General features: G+C 41.1%; 1 protein-coding gene across 3 annotated transcripts; it reads right to left on the reverse strand.

Annotated features, from left to right (window-relative positions):
• Positions 1-1,139: 1,139 nt before the first annotated feature.
• On the reverse strand, positions 1,140-16,866 carry LOC119024338 (DNA-binding protein RFX7). Of its 3 annotated transcripts, none has more exons than XM_037107030.1 (10): positions 16,446-16,866; positions 14,036-14,069; positions 10,798-10,883; positions 10,365-10,403; positions 10,150-10,272; positions 9,944-10,060; positions 8,997-9,081; positions 8,689-8,896; positions 7,451-7,746; positions 1,140-7,355 (listed from the first exon to the last, which is right to left on the reverse strand). In XM_037107030.1, exons 1-10 carry the CDS (start codon positions 16,571-16,573, stop codon positions 3,990-3,992), a joined length of 4,482 nt encoding a protein of 1,493 aa, XP_036962925.1. In that variant the 5' UTR covers positions 16,574-16,866; the 3' UTR covers positions 1,140-3,989. The 3 variants fall into 3 exon arrangements, with proteins under 3 accessions (XP_036962925.1, XP_036962924.1, XP_036962926.1); XM_037107029.1 differs by having other exon boundaries at positions 10,365-10,451; XM_037107031.1 differs by lacking the exon at positions 10,365-10,403.
• Positions 16,867-19,165: the final 2,299 nt, after the last annotated feature.

Genomic DNA, 19,165 nt, shown 5'->3' on the forward strand with positions numbered 1-19,165 from the left:
ATCTAAAGCCTTCAAGTTATAATTCAAGGCTCAAAGGTCAGTTTAACAGCAACTCATAATGTGTTTACTCAATAATTTAGATTTCTAAGTTATCTTATTAGTGAAATTTACATCTAAGAGATACACATGCATCTTACGTTATATATTCAAAGGACATTGTCTTTTTTAGGAAACACACTTGTGTTGTAGTTTATCACTTATGGATGTTTATTAACTAGGTCACTGGCATTGAGTGTGCTCAGAAAACAGTCATTGATATGATAAGTAAATAAAAAATGCTATGATTTTATTTCTGTGGACCCAAAAAATGAAAAAAAAAAAGTTCTTCACTCTCACAAAACCTCATCTAGTGATTTTAGCTGTGAAAAGGATGACGAGAAGTCATTGCCTAAAGTAAACAAACTTTCAGTTATCTGCAAAAATCTGTACTTTATCCATAACTTCACGCTATTTGGGTATTGATATGTTGTATAAAAATACAAAACATGATCCTGCTGTTGAAATCTGCCGACTCACGTTGCCAAATGTTGTGGTGTGGAGGCTACTGCTGGGGCTCCACATGGCTTAAGGTTAGGCTGTTTGGCCATGATCAATAGGGTTAAGGTCATTAACATGATGTGAATAACACGAGGCCCTGGGAAAGCAGAGCAGGGGACCAACGAACTGGGCTCTGATTGGCTAGAGCTTGTCTCTAGGAGAGGCCACCCCCCACTGACCTTAGGGGTCATTTGAAGAGCTGATGACCTCCAACCTTGTGCCAGAAGGGTGATAGAAAGGTTTGGAGTTGCCTGCGTTAAAATATTAAAGTGTGTGGGTGTTTGACCAAAAACAAACATCAGTATTTGCATGATATTGGAAAAATCAATATCATCACGTTATGAGCTAAGGACGGTGCAATTCAAAATGTTTGTTTAGATATCTTTCCTAAAATGTTGTCATTACCCGGTGACATTTAAATAGTACTAGCAGTTACACCTACCATAGAAAATAAATCAAGCAAATGCCTGGTATGACATTGTAGTATTTGTTAAACTACAATGATGACAAATAAGCCATGTGAGGGCACTTCTCATAATCTAAGGCTTTTTTAACTTACTGCAATAAAATACAAAATTATAAGCACATAAAAACACAAGAACATTCTTTAAAAAAGTTTATTGGCTTTTAAAACCACTTTAAAAATCTCACCAGTGAGTACTTTCCATTGAAAAAAGAAACAACGCGTTTGCAATATTAACAAGCTACTGTACATTAAGCAGTACACCAGACAACACCACAGAGGAGGGTTTTTTTTTCTACTGGTAGAAATGGACAAGATAGTCAAACAGAGTTGGATCTGGGTCAGTCAAAGGTTAAGAATCAGAGTCACTGCTTGATGGAGCTCCTGTACTCATAAAGAGGTGCATTTCCTTCATTCAAATTCAAATATCAGTGCCTTATTGTTAAAGAAAGAAATTAAGAGGAAATGTTAAATTTCTTCACAAATGCATTTTGCAAAATAAGAATATGTAGAAATTGACAGAAAACAGTCATCAACATAACATATAGAACAACATTAACTTAGTAAACAGCACACAACAAAAGTAATGTAACTCATGAAACTAGCACCGCCAGTCTGGTTAACAGAACCTGCCCAATCACAGAAGACAGTGGTTACCAAGAATACAAAGTACAACAGAAGTCATCACACATGCGTGCGTACAATCATTTATCAACATAATGAGCATGTAGGTTTTAAAAGGTTATTTAACTTTTTTTTTCCCTCAATGCTTTATATTCTCATGTATGAGAATGAGTAAGAAATGTGTATCTCACTGAGATTAATGCACATTTTGCTACAAGACAATTAGTCATTTTCTGACAGTTAAATTTCCCTACTCATCTTGTCATAAAAAATATTTTTTTTCTTTTTTTTTCTGTGGGCATCCATCATTACATTTGTCCATAAAGATGTGGCAAAGCCATGTGTCATAAAAATTTAGTGCAATAATGTGAACCTCCAAAGTTTGTTGAAACATGAGTAATCGTTTTTTCCAGTGTCTGCTGAAAGGCTTTGAGCACAACGTCTGTCACAGAGATGTTTGCAACCAGCTAACAGTATCACAACTTTTTTTTTTCTCAATATACCATGCTATTGATCCTGCTCAAAGCACACATCACTTCTGCAACCGCAGAGACCTATTATCTTTGAATAGAACAAAAGTAAAATAAAATCAGCAAGCGAGACCAGACAGCATTACTTTTACGACACATTGAGCCAGAAATGTAACACACAACATACAGTATCTTGCCGACTATAGATCTGTTAAGCTTTTTTTCTTTTAAAATGGCACATACTTAGCTAGAATAATGGCCATAATATAGTGTCTTGATACATCAAATCTCTATGTATCTATCCTATTTACAGATGGAGCTTAAACATGACTTATACAACATTGACAATAGCCAAAAACTCAAGCAAGCATCCTACTGTATCACATAGCCTACCTGGCTAGCAGTGATGGTTTCAACATGCTTTCAGGTCCATGGTTATCTATAAAACATAGGACAGTGACCATTTCACAAATTTACATACTGTACATAAGATTTATGCAACTTAATCCTTTTCCTCAAATGCAATAAAACTCTTTAATATCTCTGAGGCTGCCCGTTTCCCGTTGTTGTTAATGATTACTAGGAGTGTCTATGTGTAATAATCTCTTATGTTATTCAAACAGATCATCTTTGGTATGGAAATAAGGCTGGGTTCTCCACAAATATAATTGAATTTCCTCTTGATCTCAAGATGACATCAAAACATACATGTCAGCCTCTAGCCTTCTACGTAACTAAGCCTTCTCCATACCATTGATATTCTTATCCGAGCTGGGAGTATAGCATGCCCCCCCCCCCCAAAAAAAATAAATCTCATGACTGAAAGTGTGCCTGCCATGGTTTTCATGAAATGACAGCATATCAAGTTCCTCTAAATCCATTACTGATAAGGGCACACACAGTGTAGTTGTTAGCCTATACAATACGCATCTATATTGTAACACTGCAAAACGAAAACAATAAGAAATAGTACTGAAAATATCAGAGAAACAGCTGCCTTGATATGATGAAGCTCTGGATGGTTCCGAAGATTCTCAACATTATACTATATACAGTCACTCTACAGATGGCATAAGGCCTTGGACTTTGGGAATAAGGCAGCCAGTTGTTGATTCCTTTCAATGTGTAGTCCACAAAGTGGCCTGAATTCCCATCTTCTCCCCACTGATTCGTCTTCTCCCTTTATAAGATATTAAACAGTACAAGAAGTATAGGCTTTAAGAAAATTTCACTCTTGGACAATGCTCAGATGTTAATCAGTTTTCCACTGATTTGGTATATGATAAAGTATAAAGATTATGTCATAAATTCAGCACCTGGCAGCAGAAGATGCTACCCTTTTTAATATTCAGATATGGCAGGCAAATGTACTACAACTATTATGTGCATATACTACAATCCCAATATGTTCTCCATTTGGTTGAAATTGAACTGCACACACTGAAAATTGTATACAACAGCATACGTTTTTGGTCTTTTGTGCCAAATTTCCTACCCATCTCGCTTTCATTAAGTATCTGTTAAATACAAATATTGCATTATTGATTGGTTATAACATGGAAGATTATGTTACTCTTAATGTTCATACCATACAAACCTGCTGTTTTGCAAGTACACGCTGCCACTGAGTACTCACACTTTTTTACTTGAAATGCTTACATGTCTAATTTTAGATGAGGGAGTAAAGTGGTTAAGAGTACTGAAACTCTTGGTGACAAATGAAAAAGGACAGAAGTAACCAAACATCAGTAGGAGAGATTTTCTGGTAAGCCTGGCACTTTTAACAGAACGAATGGCAAAGTCCAGACAAATCCCAACAAATTATTGTTTAAAAACAGATGTACTACATACGCACCAAACAAACAACAGAGAACAGAACAGAATAAAAGATAACATTAGCCCAGCATCTCTACTGTAGTAGGTTGGTCTTTGCTTTCTAGCCAGTCAAAACCAGAGTTCACAGTATCACTGCATATCTGCTGAAAAAGCGGGTCATTCTTCAGTTCTTCCAGTGTTGAGTCTTCATATTGTTCCTGCTGTTGATTAGGGTCAAACAGCAGGTTGGTGTCCAATGTGTTAAGGTCAGTGATGCTACTGGACAGATCTGAGGTCAGTCTGATGTCGTTTGAGAAGTCGGACGCCACGGCGTTGAGCTCTGAAGCTACCTGACCCACCAACTGGGAGCTGGGGTTGAGGCCATCATCCCCCAACAAGTCCTTGACAGTGTTATTGAAATCCAGCTGTTGTTGCTCGTCCTCCACCTCCTGCTGCTGTGTGCTTTGGAGGAGGAGCTGTGGTTGTGTCTGCACAGGATTCTCCTGGAGTTGCTGCTGCTGCTGTTGCTGGTCTTGCTCACTAGGACCCGCTTGTGCTTGGCTGTCCCCAGTGGAGAAACTCACCTGATCTCCACTGCCAGTGGTGAGGTAGCCATGCTGCTGGAGCTCGAACGCAGCGGGGCTAGAGCTAACCGGCAGCTGAGTCTGGTGAGCTGTTCCTCCAGCAAAACCAGGAGTGGTCTCCAGGATCTGGGTGAGGTTCATACGGGCCGTATAATTTGAGGGGAGGTTGTTTATGCCTAGACCACGAACAGAATCATCACCATCAGCTTCCATCTTGCTGAGAAGAACATTGGTGATTTTGGCGGTGTTACTCTGACCCTGCACAGGCAGCATCTCACTCTGCATCATGATATTCAGAGGAACAGATTGGCTACGCTGGACCATGCTGTGGACCGAGCTGACCGTCTGGGAGTTGGATAGGATGCTGAGCACCTCAGACGTGATGGGGGAGTTAAAGGGGGAAACCACAGCTCTGGTGGTGGTGGTGGTATTTGTCGTGGTGGTTGGAGGGCCAGTGTTGCCACTGAAGTTTCTCTGGCGCACTGCAGGGCTAACGCTGCGGCAACGAAAAGTACTCGACGCAGATGAGGTTGATGCCTTGTTGTCTAACGGAGCAGGCACAGCAAAACTCTCCTGTTTAGTGGGAGTGGTTACCTGCTGCTGCTGCTGTTGTTGTTGCTGCTGCTGTGGCTGCTGCTGCACTGGGGAAATGGGAGTCAAACGACCAAAGTGAGCAGCATCCTGTCTCGACTGAGCCTGAAATGACTGGCCGGGAATTGCAAAGGCATGTGGCTTACGAAATTGGTCATCTACCAGGTCTTGGTAGCTGGGCAGAATGCCGATGCTATGGTTGGACAAAGGACTTGCAGAGTTGCTGTTGTAGCGGTTGTTGATCCACTCCAGTTTGGCCTTGTCAGGGTGTGTTGCCATTGGCCTCTGCATGGGCTTAACAGGGCTGCTGGATACAATACTGGCATCATGATAACCTGTGATGCTTGAGTTTATGGGAGTGAACGCAAAAGGGTTCCTGCACTCCACCGGGCTGGGGGGGACGCTGCTGCTGCAGTTGGACAGCGGTGTGCTGATGGGTGTGTGCCGACCCATGGCTCCATCCACAGGAGTGATGGGAGCCATGCGGGAGCAGGGGCTCTCTCTTGTCAAGCTGTGCCCAAGCGTCATTTCAGAGGTGGGGGTGGGTGTTGGGGTTGGAGTTGGTGTTGGTGTGGGAGTTTGGACAGGAGTGGTACTGCTGTGAGCAGAGTGGTAGAAAGAGGTGCCAGCCTGGTGAGCACCGAGGATAGAACCTTGATTGCTGGCTGACTGGCCTTGCAAAGACACGTCAACACAACTACTGAACAGACCCTTCAGCTTCATCTGCTCCTCCATTTGGACCAGCTCCTCCACGATGCTGTCCTGGGTCATGTCATCGTCATTGAACGGAAAATAGTCCATGTTGGGCTGAGAACCTGCAAAGTCAACCATCTCCTGCGTGAGGGTGATCTGGCCTGAGGCCTCAGAAGGTTGGGCTATAATGGAAAGTTGGTCAGTAGGCGCCTGTTTGTGTTCTGCTGGTATCTGCTGAGCAAAAGCCTGCTTCCGGAGTTCATCAAGCTGTCCCTCCTCCCATATTGTGCTCTTTAAGTCGCTCATCACAGAGGCTTCGTGTGCTCCTGAGTTGGCTGGTATGGCACGAGGGTCCCCGGTGATCTGCTGCAGCAATGCCTGATCAGACGTGCTGCTTCCAGCTGCTCCAGTGCTGGTATCAGTGCTAAGTGAATGGTCTTCGCGTTTCACCACCAAGGCCTGGGGTTTGACAACAGTCTGGGTGCCCTCAGTGTGCGTGATGGGCGAATCTGAGAGTGCAAGGATCTGTGTGGGCCCAATAGAGGTGTGTTTCACAGACACCTTGCAGGGGGCACTCTCTGGTCTGGCAGGGGTTCCCGGTCTGGGGATCCTCTTCATTGCAGCACTGACTCCAAGTTTGGGATTGTCAATTACAGCCAGTGGCTGCTGGGAGATAAACACCCTCTTCACAGGAATCACATGGGAGTCCCCGCTTGAGCCTGTGCGCTTCCTGGGGCTCTTGGCATCTGAGCAGGGATCCTTTGATGTCGGGGTAACAGCGGAGGAGCCATTGGATGAAGTGTTGCCATTGGAGTTTTGATTATCAACAGTCAAGTACAAAGTACTGTCATGGCAGTTACTGTTATTGCTGTCCTGAGTCCCAGCTACAGCTACAGACATGGGTGGGGATGTGGGGTCATTTTTCAACCTTAAACCTTTGTCTAGGCCTGGAGAACATTTAACCAGAAAGCTTGGCTCACTGGCAGCCCTGAACTTCGCCACTCTCTCCTCTTTGGACCCAACAGCTGTTTTGTCTGTGCCAAGGGTGGGGTTATGTTCACTTCCAGCTTCAGACACAACTTTGGTGTCAGTGGAGTGGGTTATGTTGGAGGCTGGGGCACTGGGTCTGATTGCAGGTGATGGAGGGGCCGCCGAGTTTACAAGTTGTAGGTGTTGGGATTCGTCCAAAGCTGCCGTGGTGTTCACACCAGCCGAGGCAGGACGCACTGTTGCACTGCTGCTGCTGGGAGCCAGAGCAATGGCAGTCATCTTCACCACGTTCACTGAGCTGACATGGGGATTGGGCATCACAGTTTTTATAGGGCTGTTGGTGATGAGCAGGGTGGGTGGTGAGCGCAAGGTGATGGCACTGGTGGCAGAGGGCTTGGGCAGAATTTGGGCATACCGTGTACCGTGTCTTGCCAGCCGATCACCCACAGGGCTAGCGGAGATATTCTGGGGGGTTTTGGGGGACTGCTTAAGAGACTGAGTGACCACCTGGAAGTTCACAGGCAACACTTTGCCCTCTGTTGTCCCTACAGGGCTGGGCGAGGTCATCAACTGCCTGCTTCTCTGTACCTGGGAGAAGAACAGCGAGAATATAAAATTACATTTAAGCACATTTATATTCAACACGTCTGAGTGTAATTAGCAAGATATACTGAGCCACATACCGTGACTGGGCTGGGGACAGCTGCTACTACGATGCCTATGGTTGGCTGTGGAGAGAGTAGAGCAGGGCTGCCACAGGGGATGGTCGGGCCAGGGGTACTGGCCTCTGTTCTCTTGATCTGGGTCTCACTGGGCAGGGGTGAGTGCAGCTTCTGCTCCTGCTGCTTCTTCTGGATCTTGCGCTGCAGTTGCTGCTTTGCATCAACAGAAGGAGAGGGCAGGGTCTTCACCTGGGGCTGGAAAGAGTTTGCCTCAGCTGTGGGCACAAATGCAGAGGCTGGAGTTGGCGTCTTCATTCCTGTCAAGGAGAAAAATTCCAAGAATTATGAAAAACGAAAAGCACTTCAAACCAAGGGAAGCCAATGGTGGCAGTTTCAGGACTTGCAAAAAGGTTTTAAATTGAAAACCCTAATCCATCTTGGTGACAAGTACATATATTGGAAAAAATGTCCCCATTTATTCCAATGTGTTTCTAGTTTGTAAGCAAACCACTGACCTTAGTAAAAAAGATGGAATTTAATCTCTTATTTCCATAACTTTGTTCTTTAGTGGGACTAAGTATCATTCTTTACTAACGGACAGTTTCCGATTTAACATGAATTGTTAATGCCTTTTGAGAAGGCAAAGCAGAAAGTCTCTTTTGAGTTTAGGCTGGTTTTAATTTGTGCTTCATGGCCATTTTCATCATGTACTCAGTACAAAAGATAAAAAAATATCCCCCAATATTTCAATTATCATAAAACTTTCAGTTAAAATATCATCATGAGGGGTGGCACCATGAGACGAGGTTGACAAGACAGTTGAATTAAATGAGTTACATTTTCAGCACCATGGACAGCTGACAACTATGTGCATGCACTCGCTGCTTTGGGGGACACATGTAGAAAAAGGGATGGGAATTGCTAGGCATGACTCTATTCTGATTTACAGAGCTATGATGTGATTTAAAAAATAACTGATGTATCCATACATGATGTATCTATTCTCACTGTGTGACTACTTCCTTTACAACTCAGCAAACTGACTTCTCTACCCATGTAATCGACGATGTTAAGTAGTGATCATCATGACACTAGTAATCACAAATGACAACAAATTTCGTTTTTTAAAGATATTAGCTTGTGCCTTTCCAACTTAACCTCCTTAAAGAACTCTTCAGGATGTCAACTATGATGTACAACACCCGATGAACTTTACAAATACAGACAAGAGTAAAAGTACCACACTAGTAGCTCTTTACCTGTGGGTGTTCCGGTCATAACAGTGAGTGCAGCCATGGATTTAGTACCAATGTAGTGGCTATTGAGCAGGAAGCGGGCCAGGTCCTCCACATTGTCAAACTGACGACTCAGGACCTTTTGGGCCCACTCACACACAAGTCCGCAGGCTGCAGATCTCATTTCATCTTCAGCGCTCGGAGACTGACCTGATGGCTCCATCAGCTCACACTGCAGTCAGACAGAAGAAAGCAGCAAGTTGATCAGCATCAGACTCTTTAAAAAGCTGGACTAGAAATGTAATGCATGTTGGTTTTGCAGATTATCTTACCCCATCGCCAGATTTCTGCAGATCCAGGTTGGGTAAGGATGGCATGTGAACAAAAGCTTTCTTCCTTAACCCGCTATAACAGTATGTGAGAAGGAGTTAAGGTGTCTGAACGCATAATGACCTTGGATACGTCTACTCATTACTTTTATTCTCTCCTCTAGGCCCAAGGAAAAAGGCGCCTTCTTTAAATCATCTGCCAGAAACTGTAAATCTAGAAAACCTCAGAGCCAAACAACAGCTTTCAGCTCCTTGCCAAGAATTCGCACTACCGCCTTTTTAGTTTGCCTGCAACAGCACTCAGGTGACTAGTGGTTTTTAGTTTAGTTTTTTTAAAGAGGAACTTACCAAACTAGAATGTGCAGTTGACTAGTGCCACAGTCAACTGTTTTGTCATTTCACGTCGCCTGAGTCTCGGCTACAATGCTGCAAGTAAACACACTGCAAAGACTACAACTCACATCCAGCTAGCTTGTACATCCTACACCTGTGTGAGATGAAATACATCTCCATACCATCAGGAAGCAGTAGCCTGTAGTTCATTCAGTAAGGAAAATCTCACTAATGTTGCCACTTATAGTTGAGAATATGTGTCATAAGATGTTGCAAATTGCTCAAGTGAAGAGGTGGAGGTGAAATATATGGAGAAACTGGACTTGACAGGTGAAATCACAGATGCTACAGTGACAGGCTCAAGTGGTTTTCCTTTCTTTTTTCGTTTCTCTTCTTTCTCTCAGCGACGGGCTCTGCCACATACTCAACACACTCATCGGTCATAAAGCTGCTGACAAGGATGAGTAGTGCCAACAGTGCAGGACATACCGGAACAATAGGGCCACAGAGGCTCACCAACAGATACCGACAGTAATGACCTAAAAGGGGAAGCGTGTAGGATTTATTGGGATCTGGTAGTTGACTTTGTTCTCAGGTTCATCAGAATTAAAGGATATTTGGATTTGCCCCTCATGCCCAGTCGACGTGCTTTCATGTTAGGAAAGACATTCTTCATGATCTTTCCAAAGTCTGCTGCACTCAGTGGATTGTAGCCGAGATTGTCACAATAGCTCCTGCAGGGGAGGAGAATCCGACATTAGATTATAAACTTACACATAATGTATATCAGTCCCCTCTCCTCCACTGACCCCGTAACACTTACTTGTATTCATCATACACCTCTTGCTTTGGGAGAGAAGTCTCTGGGTGCTCTTCTAGGTGATTCCGTATCCAGTTGAATGCATACATCTGTTGAGTACGGCTTGACGACATGGAACTCTGATCACTGAAATTGGCACAAGAGAAACATAAATCTGGTGAGGCAGTGTCCTCCACTTGTATGCATCATTTCTTGTTAATACAGAAACTTTTTAATACCATAATCCAGGAGTGGAGGACCCCCTCTCATTCTCAGTCCAAATGGGCAGAATTGGGGGGTTGGGGTGATGAATAGATATGGGGAAACAAATGAAACACAGACAGCTAGGTATAGCAGAAGTCTACATAGATCAGTGGTTTGCTTCATAATGATAATCAATCATACAGCTGAAAAATGAATGAAAACTTTGCATGAAGAAAGAACTCAACCCCCCCCCAAAAATGTCAAAAAAGCAAAAATAAATCTTGAAATTCATCTCAATTTAGAAGCTACCAGCCTAAACTGTGTAGTAGCCTGCGGATAGTGAATTTTTGACAAGCAATGAGACAACAGTGCCAATAATGTAATGAGAGCCATAACAAAGCAGCCGTGTGTGTGTGAGACAAAGAGCAAAAGTGGAAAACTTGAGTACAGTGTGTGCTTGTGACACACCTTTTGTCATTGCCACTGCTGGGACCAGAAGGCAACTTCAGGTAGAGGTAGAGCTTTTCGATGTCTGTAAACTTCTCAACATCTTGCTGTAAATATAAAAAATATCACACAAACGCACAGAAAAGATCAGTGATACAAACAAGGGGTGTGCACATTTATCAGTGGAACATCTGTATATGCTGATGTTTCTGAATAAGATGGATTCTTGAAACAGTTACGTTTAAAGCCAAGTATCAACACTGATTTCCCAGATCAACTGCCTTCCAATTCACCAGGTCCTGACTTGATTTGATTCGATTCAATAGTCAGGGGATTTTCAGATATGACACAAATTTTGCTTGGCTATGAAAGAAATTCTGAGAGAACTGAGGCTGTACAAAGAACTAGGGGGCAAATTGATAAACCTTGATCTGATTATAGCCTAATACTCGTTTATAATTGCAGAATAATCGTTATTGGGCCAAAAGCTAGGCCATTGTTAACACTTTAATTTTTCCTAGGGAATATGACTTGGTTTTACTTAGAAATTATTTCCTTGCTCATTGAGCACGCAGCAGCTCTATTCCTACTCAGGAAAGTCTCTAAGTCACCCTCACTACACTGTGGAGAAATTAATGGGATATAGTTTTGACAAATGTAGGCCTATTTCAAAAGCGGTAAACAATCATTTAATCCAAAATAACTGATTGCTTTAAACCGAGACCTAGCTACTCTAATAAAATACCAAAAAAAGGGTATTTTTCATGTGTGAGAGTGTTTCATCAAAGGTTGTTTCATACAATCGTTTGTGCTCTTTTGAAAAGACACTGTAATGAAGGGCTGGGTAACCTTTAAACAGTTCACATGTTTTCATATAATGAAGATTTCTCTTTTTTTCTATGGTAGAAAAGGAAATGACAACAATAACAAAATAAACAAGAAAAACATTGGTATTAGTATCGGCGAAATTGTCATTTTACACTTTATGTTATCAGTCTAGAATGGCACAACTGGTACATCCACAATTTAAAACAGAAACAAATTATATACATACAGTATGCTTCCTGAGTGTAATATAAGTAAAACACAAGTTCCAATCCAATCCACTTTATTTACATAGCACGATTTTAACAAACACATGGTTTCCAAAGTTGTCATTGATTTCTCGCCTAATTTGCATAACATAGGATAAATAAATTGGACATACACAGAGAATTTAGGCTATCTGGGTCAGAATTTAGCACCTTTTTTTAAAAAAAAATCTACACAGGTATGACACACAACCTCTTCACTATTTATTCCACCCCATCTGCTTTTCACTTGGTGTCTAAGAATGGATTCATCTTACCTCTTCCTTTTCTATTTGCCTCTTTGTTGCTAAGGAAACCAATACTTGAATGAATGAGGTGAGAGCTGTCAGCCAATCAGCAGCGAATGAAACTGCTGTTTACTACACACCCCACTGCTACAAGCAGGGATTACCTGATCCCTTCTCTGCTCATTTTGATTATTAACTACAAAATGTCAGATACGAGAAATGTTTTCTCAAGCCATCCATTGGCTACACAATGCTAGCACCACCTGTATACTAAGGGTTAAGATCAGCAGCTAAAAACAAAATATAATACTGTACCTTTATGTGGTTTGAATTTTTCCTAAACTGACTGACACATTTATCAAACATTTATTCATTTACTAAATATGAATTCCAGTCAAGAAAAAACCCACATGTGTTGAGAATGGAGTCAAATCATCATCTTTTTTTTTTTTTTTTTTTTTACATTTTATGTTTGGGCAATATGACGATCAGTGTCAGAGGTAATGCGTTAAAAAGGTTCCGCTTTAGTTATCTATTCCTTTTAGAGGTTATGGATTAATGTAACATGTTGATAATAATAATATTTCAGTAAGACATGACTACAGTTATGCCGTGGAACGCATTACAATCTGTGTTACCGTCTGTAGTGAAGTGTTTATTGTTGTTTTTTTAAGTATCCATCACAGCACATGACCATATTAATATAGGCTATGCGTTTTTAACACAGCCCAGCCTATAAATCTCTGAGATAAGCCATATTTTGTAGACCTAGTGATGGAGTTTTATTCTTCAAGTGCACTTGAATTTACATCCTTGAATCACATACGCCCATGTAAATAGTAAATAGTATTGAAAACGGAATATACTGTATGGCGTATATGTGGTCCATTTTGTGGCAGTATGAAAACATAATGCAAATTATATTGATTCTTTTTATTAATGTCAAATTCCCTGTGTATCAAATTACTGGTTCAGTGTCCTGACGTCATTTTGGACAATGAAGTATCCGGCATTGATTACGTAACTATGTGTGTTACAAGTTTTTGATAACCACAATTGGGGGAACACTGCAAAAAAATTGTGTTTGTGTTTATATTATTCATATAAAGAATATCAGTTGATATATCAATATCGTAATTGTTTGCCTCCTTAATATTGACATTGGCTCCAAAACCCGGTATTGGTCTGGCTGTAGTATTAACTCAAGTTTAATTAACAATCCATTTTGTATTAATTAATTATGGTTATCAGAAAGTCTTACCATTAATTTTATTATGTACAATTGTTCTTTTCCTACAGTAGCATGACTGAGGGGACTTGTTATAAAAAACCTGACCAGACAGACTTGCTGAAATTAAAACAGACCGTTAACCGTCTCTGTTTTTTATTAGGAACGGAAGACGGAAAAAGCTTTATGATGTGGCTTTGATGTCACTAACGTAGCTTTGTTGCGGAGTAAAATGTGTGGGACACTTCAGATGAATCAACAACAAAATGTGCATAAATAGAAAGCTTTTAGGGTTGACACACACGTGACAGAGATAAATACAGCTCATCTTCTGTGCATGACAAGAAAGCTGCTCTTTTGAATATTGTGAAACTGGATCTAAGTGTACTTACAGGCCAACATCATATGTGCTACTGTTACTCTATTATGGAAAAACAAATGTTCATGTTATTATCGTCGTTTTGTGTCTTTTACCGCGATTCAAATACTAAACAAGCACAACGCTCTCAGCTCGGTTCAGTAAAGCGCATCAGGCTGTAAGCACGGAACATACATTTATATATCCTTTTCTTTGTAAATGCTAAGCTGCAAACCTGTTCTTACTATCCACCAACAAACACTTTGTGTGACCTTTCAATAATAAGAGGGTTGGGAGAGTGTTAGATAACAAATAACCAAGACGACCAGTAGATCAGTGTGTTGTGGATACTCACCAATATGCTGTCCACTTTTGATTGTACAGATTTGCTGCGATGAGAAAGAGAGAGCAAAAGTCAGAAATGTGAAATAAAATGTACACTGCAACTGCTACCAAGCAGTAAAATGTTACTTTCATCAAGACGTGACATTTCTCTAATATGTATCAAGTCAGATCATCCTAAACAGCAGCTTTGGCAGCTCACAGATGTGAAGTCACCCGATTGTAAACTTTACATCTGTAAAATGCAGCGAATTGCACCGAGGGATCTGTTGTTCCATAGGCCTTTGTTAACTTGTCATGCTATGAAAAGCAAAGCACAGGTGTGACTGATAGAATCAATGATGACCCTGAAACTGAAGCAGCTAAATGGAATCCAGCCGATACTACTTATTACTTCCACATGGGGCTTCATGATGTAATATGTCAAAATGTTTTCTGTAAAAAAAAACTCAACGTGTGGAACTCAAATTCAGAATCTGGTCACACAAATAATAGAGTGGACAATAAACATGAAGTCTATGTATTCAGTTGATGAGGGTTAAGTCTGATTTCAGATAAAGACCTTGAGATATCTTGAGGATAATCAAAGCAGGGGCACAAAAAGGAGATTTGAGCAAAACAACCTTGTATACTCAAAGTATCACTGTGGGTTATTGTGTGTAGATGCAAAAAGTGCATTTGAATTGATTTTATATTACACCTATAAGTGCCCGAATTCTTCCCAAAGCCATTTCACAGTATGTAAGAACATCTGAGTAGCTACTGACAATAAAATGTTATTTACTACAATTGTATTTGATATATTTCATGACTGCGACATAGCCTCAAAGTACTGGGATTTTTTTTTTTTTCTCATTAGAATTAACTTACAGCTGACATTTTATCCTACAAGAGACTCACATTGTCATTGTTCAAATCATTAGAGCAGAAACTAAAACCTAGCTGCATCTCACTGGTTTACCACGCACACTTCACCTCTCCGGCAATTCTGTCTTATAATGTTAGACAGAATTCTAATAATACATCTTTTTTTAACTTAACATTAAAGATTACAGATCCAAACAGGAGATTTGTTGTAATTTTTGGTTTAATTAATTCACGATCACTTTGTTGAATTTATTTGGCCCAAACTCTGATGACCACACATTTTTTGTAAAAATTTTGAATTTCAGTAAAGGATCCTCCGTTTCCCTCAACGGTGGTGACAGATAGATACATCTTCCTATAAATCTTCTCCAGCAAATAATTCTGCCCCACATTGAATAATCTGATTAAAAAGAGATATTATTTCAGGGCTTCTCATTATTACTGAAATAACTATTAAAATCATGACGATGAGTCTGTACAAAACCAACACGTGTTGTTTTTTGATCTTTTACAAGAGCCCGACCTATATTCAGTTTTTGGGGCCGATGCCAATACTGATATCGGGGAGTAAAAAAATTCTGATATCGATGCATCAGCAGCTATACGCACATTTTTTTGCAGAAACCCCAAAAATATGTAATTTAGGCGGGATGTTTTACAGTATACAATAATCTTAAAGGTCTAACATGACATCAGTGAAATGAAACAGTAAACATCATTTGAAATTTGAAATGTATTATTGATTATAAATCATCCCACGCCTCCTTTTCTGCACTGTATTCCTTAAAACCAAGGAGTTTTTATATATGCTGATATCTACAACATCTACCACTAATATGACATGTCGATCAGCCCCCGCCCACACATCTGGAGTACAACATTTGTAGGTCAGGACACATCTCTCTTCATTACAATCCTGTTTTTATCTCACATTTTATTTTGCTAAAAATAATAATAATAATAACTAAAAAATGGTAGCCTCTCTCGTTTGGTTATATTACCATTTTGTGAATATTCCCATTAATTGTGCAGCCCTGATTGAATATACTTGAAGGTGATGGGAGGGGGGGGAACCCAACCTGACACAATTGAGTATGAGCAATTTCCAACAGCCACCGCAGAAAACAAACATGCAAAACGCCATACAAACCAGCGTGAGCACAGGATATTATCATTAAGGAGCATTAAATCAGCGCGTCTCGGTGGAGCTGTCTGCTCTGACACCTGTCATCCTGAGCATCAGAGGCACCACCGGTGGATCTGGTGTCATCTATCACATGGCCTCCTATGGCTCGATGCTAATCATTATAGCTGCTATGGCTGAAACTAACCCGACGTTAACGTGTTATTAATGCGTAAACAGTTAGCGGACAGCGTGGCCCGCCGTGCTTCGCTGAAGATATCTCGGGTTAGCGCGGCGGCACTCGTGTTATTTCCAGCCGCTTTGTGCAGCACACATCCTCCTCCTGCCACTCCACAAGCTAGATACGCTAATTACGAGGCTACGGCTAGCGAAAAGGACAGTGTGGCTGCTCGGGCACCGTTCGCATCCTTACCAAATTGAATTCTTTATTTTGAACTGTAACGCGTTAGCCTCGGGCCCCTGGAGTCCTGGCACCAACGCTGGAAGAGAGCCTAATCCCGAGGCAGGCTTCTGACCAGGTTGTTGTTGATCATCAGCCATCGCGATGGAGGGGTGGTGGGGGAGCTTTAACAAGTAGGCCTCATCCCCGGCTGTGCACTGCACCGGACCCACCGCTGCTGGAGCGGCTCAGTCAGCTAGGACAGCCCGCTGAATCCACCACAGGGCATGGCTACAAACACTGTGATCTGACCCTCGCGAAACGCAAAACAAAACCCCAAAAACACCCGGGAGTACAAAAGGCATTTCGCAGAGATCTCTCCGCTGCCGCAAATAGCACGCCTGCAGCAGCCAGCAGCAGCTACAGACGAGCTGCCTGCGTCAAGTTGCGCACAGGAGGCGGAGAGCAGCCCGGAAGTGCGCTGGGAGTCGGCCTTCAAAATAAAACCACGCCACAAGCAGTCTAATACGTAATTTGATTCTGCATGCAGTGTAAAATTGTAACGTCATATAAAATTAATGTAACTAGTAATATGTAATATATTGCATTTAAAAGTAACATGCCCACCACTCCCCGTAATTAATGTGATTATTAGAACCAGCCTAATGCTTACCGGGCCCTAAAGTAGGATTTGATTTGGGGCCTCCCCACCCCAAGTTAAATGCACCACCCACCTCAGTACTGCCAGTATTAATTATGAAATGTTCATGCTCCATTGTTTTCCATGGTGCATCTAACACAAACCTTATTTTGGGTTACTAATGAGCTGGAAAGTATCTTAATAAACCAGCTGACAATTCATTTACTATAAACAAGTTAACCACTTTAATATGAAATGTGCAAAAGTTCAGAACAGTCAGCGACAAATAAAATGGTTTCTTACATCAAAATGATAAACGTTGAGTATGTAAAATGTGACTAAAATGCAAATGTACTACAATGTGAAATAAATATAACATAAATAATGACATAAATGATTAAACCAGTGGTGTGGACCTGTGAACAAAATATGTTGTTTTTCTTTTGTATGATTACCATTGATATAACATATAACACACAATAAATACATATTTATCAACCTGGCCCATAGCAACCGCGTAGTTAGCTTATTTGTTAAACTGTGGCCCTCATTACTTCCACTAGAAGCACACTATTCAGCAATCATTTAAAGGTAAAGAGGAATGACTGCAACAAGTACAAACTGTGTCAATTTACATAAAGGCCCTGGTTTACTGTTTTAAGGAAAAAATGAACATATCCTTTAAGAAATCAACACAGAGGTGTGCAGAGTAAGGGTGTTAATGAGGTCCAGATAAGACTCCTGGGGGCCTCAGCTGACCTCCTTCCCTCCCAACCTGGACACATTTTTGTATTCTGGAATATCACATTTCAATTCATACAAGCCGTGTGTGAGAGAGTGTGAGAATGTCAATGGTAAAACAAACAAACAAACATACAAACAAACAAAAGTACTTCTATTTACTGCCCTGCAGAAGTTAGACAGAAACTAGTTGGAGCTTTCCCTGGAATGTAATAAAGAAATTAGCGGGTATTTATTAACTGCATGCTGGAAAATATCAGAAGGCTATCACTGAATACACTAATCAAAATTAGTCAAGGATGCTGGGATATGGGTGCATATATGCGTGTGCATGGATAGTCAATCAACGTAAAATGAACTACGTCACATTGTTTTTGGTGATCAAGAATATTATAATACACAGAGTAAATAATCAAGTGAGACACTAAATTATTGAGATATCCCTCGCCAATTTTGAGGAATATGGAATAATTTTGAATAAAGATTTGAGGTAATTATTTTAGTACTGAAGGGATACTTTTAAAGAAATCTCACATATGTTGCCGGGTAATTACCACCTACTTTCCAGAAATGTATACATTTTAAGTTTTACCTCTCCTCCTACATTATTGTAAACTGACAAAGGTGTTTTTTGTTTGTTTGTTTGTTTTTTTAAGTAAACACACCCTCGGTCTGTCAGTTCCCATAACTGAATGTCATTTCACACAGACTTTTAATCTGCTGACCCTGACAGGGGTTTCAGTTGTTGTGTCCTGTAGCTTGACGCTGATCTGTGTGCTGCAGTTCCGCTGTCAGCCTGTGGGGGCGCTGCTGCAGGAAGCTGTCTGATCAGATAGTGACAATGACGGGTAAACAGCCAAGCAGATACCGCCTCACCATGTAAACCTGTCATCTACCAGCGCCTGTGCTGGTATCGATATGTACCTGCGTGTTTCTATCGATTGACTGTGTGATCAGACCGAGCTGAGACTCTACACAGGCGGCACACACACACACACACACACACACACACACACACACACACACACACACACACACACACACAGATTGCTCCAAGATGTTTCTTTGCTCATCACACAGCTTACTATTTTTTCCTTCGGCTGAAATCTGAGACACAGCTGGCGGAGAAAAATAACCTGAGAGAATGAGCTGGATGGAGACTGTCTGCCGCAGTATATAGAAATACAGCGTTCAGTTATGTCACATCAGTTAACCTGCAATAAATGACAGGTATCACACAGAAATACCAGTCAATTTGGTTTGATTTGATTTCTGTTTTTTAACCTACAAACAGTTAGCAACTCTCTGCTCACCCCCTTCATGGAAATATACATGTGGAAAATGTTAAAAAAAAATTTAAAAAAAAAATGAA

This window comes from Acanthopagrus latus, chromosome 8 (genome assembly GCF_904848185.1).
Source record: "Acanthopagrus latus isolate v.2019 chromosome 8, fAcaLat1.1, whole genome shotgun sequence".
NCBI lineage: Eukaryota > Metazoa > Chordata > Actinopteri > Spariformes > Sparidae > Acanthopagrus > Acanthopagrus latus.

Bases quoted from the DNA above. Each gene is read 5' to 3' on its own strand.
- LOC119024338 (XM_037107029.1), bottom strand. From the start codon at position 16,573: ATGGCTGATGATCAACAACAACCTGGTCAGAAGCCTGCCTCGGGATTA. The intron at 14,070-16,445 runs GTAAGGATGCGA...TTCTCATCGCAG, and splicing joins AAAATAAAGAATTCAATTTG to CAAATCTGTACAATCAAAAG. The intron at 7,356-7,450 runs GTATGTGGCTCA...TTCTTCTCCCAG, and splicing joins CTGTCCCCAGCCCAGTCACG to GTACAGAGAAGCAGGCAGTT.